The 2,977-nt window shown below is 37.4% G+C and overlaps 1 protein-coding gene across 2 annotated transcripts in view; it reads left to right on the top strand.

Annotated features, from left to right (window-relative positions):
• Positions 1-2,199, top strand: part of LOC106872229 (N-acetylglucosamine-6-phosphate deacetylase) — a 165,956-nt gene extending 163,757 nt beyond the window's left edge. For both annotated transcript variants that reach the window (XM_052973730.1, XM_052973729.1), the window contains one exon: positions 1,807-2,199. In XM_052973730.1, coding sequence (XP_052829690.1) covers positions 1,807-1,985 — 179 coding nt within the window. In that variant the 3' untranslated portion in view covers positions 1,986-2,199. The remainder of the gene's footprint in view (positions 1-1,806) is intronic.
• The last annotated feature ends 778 nt before the right edge of the window (positions 2,200-2,977 follow it).

The raw sequence follows: 2,977 nt of genomic DNA, 5'->3' as shown, positions 1-2,977 counted from the left end.
CGTTTAACGTCCGCTTTCCATACTAGCACCAGGCTCCAATCTGACCTGGCAGAGTTTCTACAGCTGGATGCCCTTCCTAACGCCAACCACTCCGAGAGTGTAGTGGGTGCTTTTACGTGCCAGTCACACGGTACTGGCAACGGCCATGCTCAAAAAGGTGTTTTTTTATGTGCCACCTGCACGGGAGCCAGTCCAGGTGCAATCTTATAGTCATTCATGACCGAAGGGGAGTCCTCTCTCTCTCTCAACTCGTTTCAGCTTGGAAGTCGCAGTCATGCTAGGGCACCACAAGTGAATGAGCAGCTTTAAAAAATGTTTCTAAACAAATTTTGAATGAAAATAATGAGTTTTTTATTATTAAATAAAACGGAATTAAGAAGTGGAAGCTATGAAAAGCAGCTAATCTGTGTTGTGTATGAATGAAAGGAGTGTGGTTTGCTTATGTCCCACCTACCTCTTGCATGATTATTCTAAAACAAGCCCGACCAAGTATAAAGGTCAATTCCAAAACTGACACCTAGTTTCCAAGTTTGATATATATAACCATATAATATACACAATTACAAAAGAGCTACTAATAGTTTCATGCTTCAAGATACACTCCCCACAGGGTAGTCTTATTTCTGGTTGAAAATCATTCTTCTGTGTAGTTCAGCATAAGTGTGTGTAGGTGTTGTTTGGTAGATACAACATTAAAGGTGTGTTTCGTGTTTGCAAGATCTTTGTAAGTATTCAAGGAAAAATAAAATAAAATAAAAAAAAATCATCACCACCACCATCACCACCACCACCACCATTATTATTATTATTGTTGTTGTTGTTGATATTGTTATCATTGTGAAATTTTTATTTATTATTATTTTATTTTACTTGATGACTCATCATGCTATTCATGAGAGTTGATTTTAGCAAGCTCATGTCCGCTTCGCTCACTATCATGTCATCCCATAAGTTCTGTCCGAATTTTGAATAAAGAAAACAAGTGATCAAATGTTATATTTAATTGAAATTTAATCATCAATGTATTTTCCCTGATTATCTGTGACTTCCTTCCATCTATTTACAAGCTTTTTAATCCCATCAATGTAAAACTCTTTTGGTTTCAAAGCAAAGAACTCTGAAATGTCAGTTTCGACCTCCTCCTGGCTTGCGAAAGTTATGTCCCCCAAATGATTCTGTAAGCTACGAAACAAATGGTAGTCTGAAGAAGCAAGGTCGGAAGAATAAGGTAGATGAGGAGTTTTTTTCCCAACCAAGCTCTTCGATCTTCTGTGATGTAATCTTTGCCGGATCAGACTGGAGTCTGGTGCAGCCCCCTGGCTTGCCAGTCTCCAGTCGAGCCGTCCAACCCATGCCAGCATGGAAAACGGACGTTAAACGATGATGATGATAATGATGATATATATATATATATATATATATATATATAAAGGTAAGATCCAAGGATCAAGGTGTAGAAAGTTAGTAAGCTTCAAGAAATCCATTAAAGATATAAAAAAAAATAACTTTCAGGAACAATAATGGTTTATTGACGTAGAAGGTTGTAAATTTTTCCCCATATCGAAATTTGATAAACTGTAAAAAAAAAAAAAGTTATTTTATAGTTCACGGTTATCAACTGGGGCTACTGCGTATGTGAATTTACTCCATTCCCTAATTATGTATATGGGATTGATTTGTTCAACTGAAACCCTTCGAGGTGGTGCCCCAGCATGGCCACAGTCCAATGACTGAAACAAGTAAAAGATAAAATACACAATACTTTGATGTATAATTAATTTTTTTTCTTTTTCTATTATTCCACAGAATGCTCTGTAGTCGAGGCCTTGCAGATGGCATCATTGCATCCGGCGCAGCTGTTGAATATTTCAGACAAGAAAGGCTCTTTAGATTTTGGATCGGATGCAGACTTCATAATGTTGAATGACAATCTTGAAGTTCAATCTACATACATCGCTTCGGAACTTGTGTGGCAGAAGTCTTGAATGATTTTGAAGTATTTCTTCTCTAATTGAATAACAATGTTGTTTATAACAATAATATTAAAAATAATTTCATTATCATAATAATAATAATAATAGTATCCAGAGAAAATTCTTGAAGAACTTTTTTCTCGATACTTTCTGTAGGTTTTGATGTTCTTATGTAACTTTGTTAATAAATATTGGTTATTTCAATTCTTGGAATATATGTCTGCTATGTTTTGGCTTATTATTAATGGTGTGCATGAATGTGTTACATTCAGAATCAATGTCCTTAATACCGGTTTTCCTTAGATATCGAGTGACTTTCTTACAATCCTTGCTGTTTCCAATAGATCAAGTTTCTGAATTAAAGCAATTCTCGTTGTTACATGGGGTACCTATAAACACTGGGGTTACTTTTGTAAAAATCTTCCACAGTCGTTGTATTAACCTAGCCAAATCCAAATTATTATTATTATTATTATTATTCTGCCAAGGTCGACTTTGCCTTTCATCCTTTTGGGAATCGATAAATTAAGACCCAGTGAAACACTGGGGTCGATGTAATCGACTTAACCCCTTCCTGAAAATGGCTGCCCTTGTGGCAAAAGTTGAAACCATTCTTTTATTTGTTTCAGTCATTTGACTGCGGCCATGCTGGAGCACCGCCTTTAGTCGAACAAATCGACTCCAGGCCTTATTCTTTGGAAGCCTAGTACTTATTCTGTCGGCATCTTTTGCCGAACCGTTAAGTTATGGGGATGTGAACACACCAACATCGGTTGTCAAGCGAAGGTGGGGGGACAAACACGCACACAAACATACTCACGCACACACACATACATATATACACGATGGGCTTCTTTCAGTTTCCGTCTACCAAATGCACTCAGGGCTTTGGTTGGTCCGAGGCTGGCGGAATCGTTAGCATGCCGGGCAAAATGCTTAGCGGCATTTCGTCCGTCTTTGCGATCTGAGTTCAAATTTCACCGTGGTCAAAATTGCTTCTTTTC

This window comes from Octopus bimaculoides, chromosome 16 (genome assembly GCF_001194135.2).
Source record: "Octopus bimaculoides isolate UCB-OBI-ISO-001 chromosome 16, ASM119413v2, whole genome shotgun sequence".
Lineage (NCBI taxonomy): Eukaryota > Metazoa > Mollusca > Cephalopoda > Octopoda > Octopodidae > Octopus > Octopus bimaculoides.
This window is presented reverse-complemented; position numbering and strand designations above follow the sequence as displayed.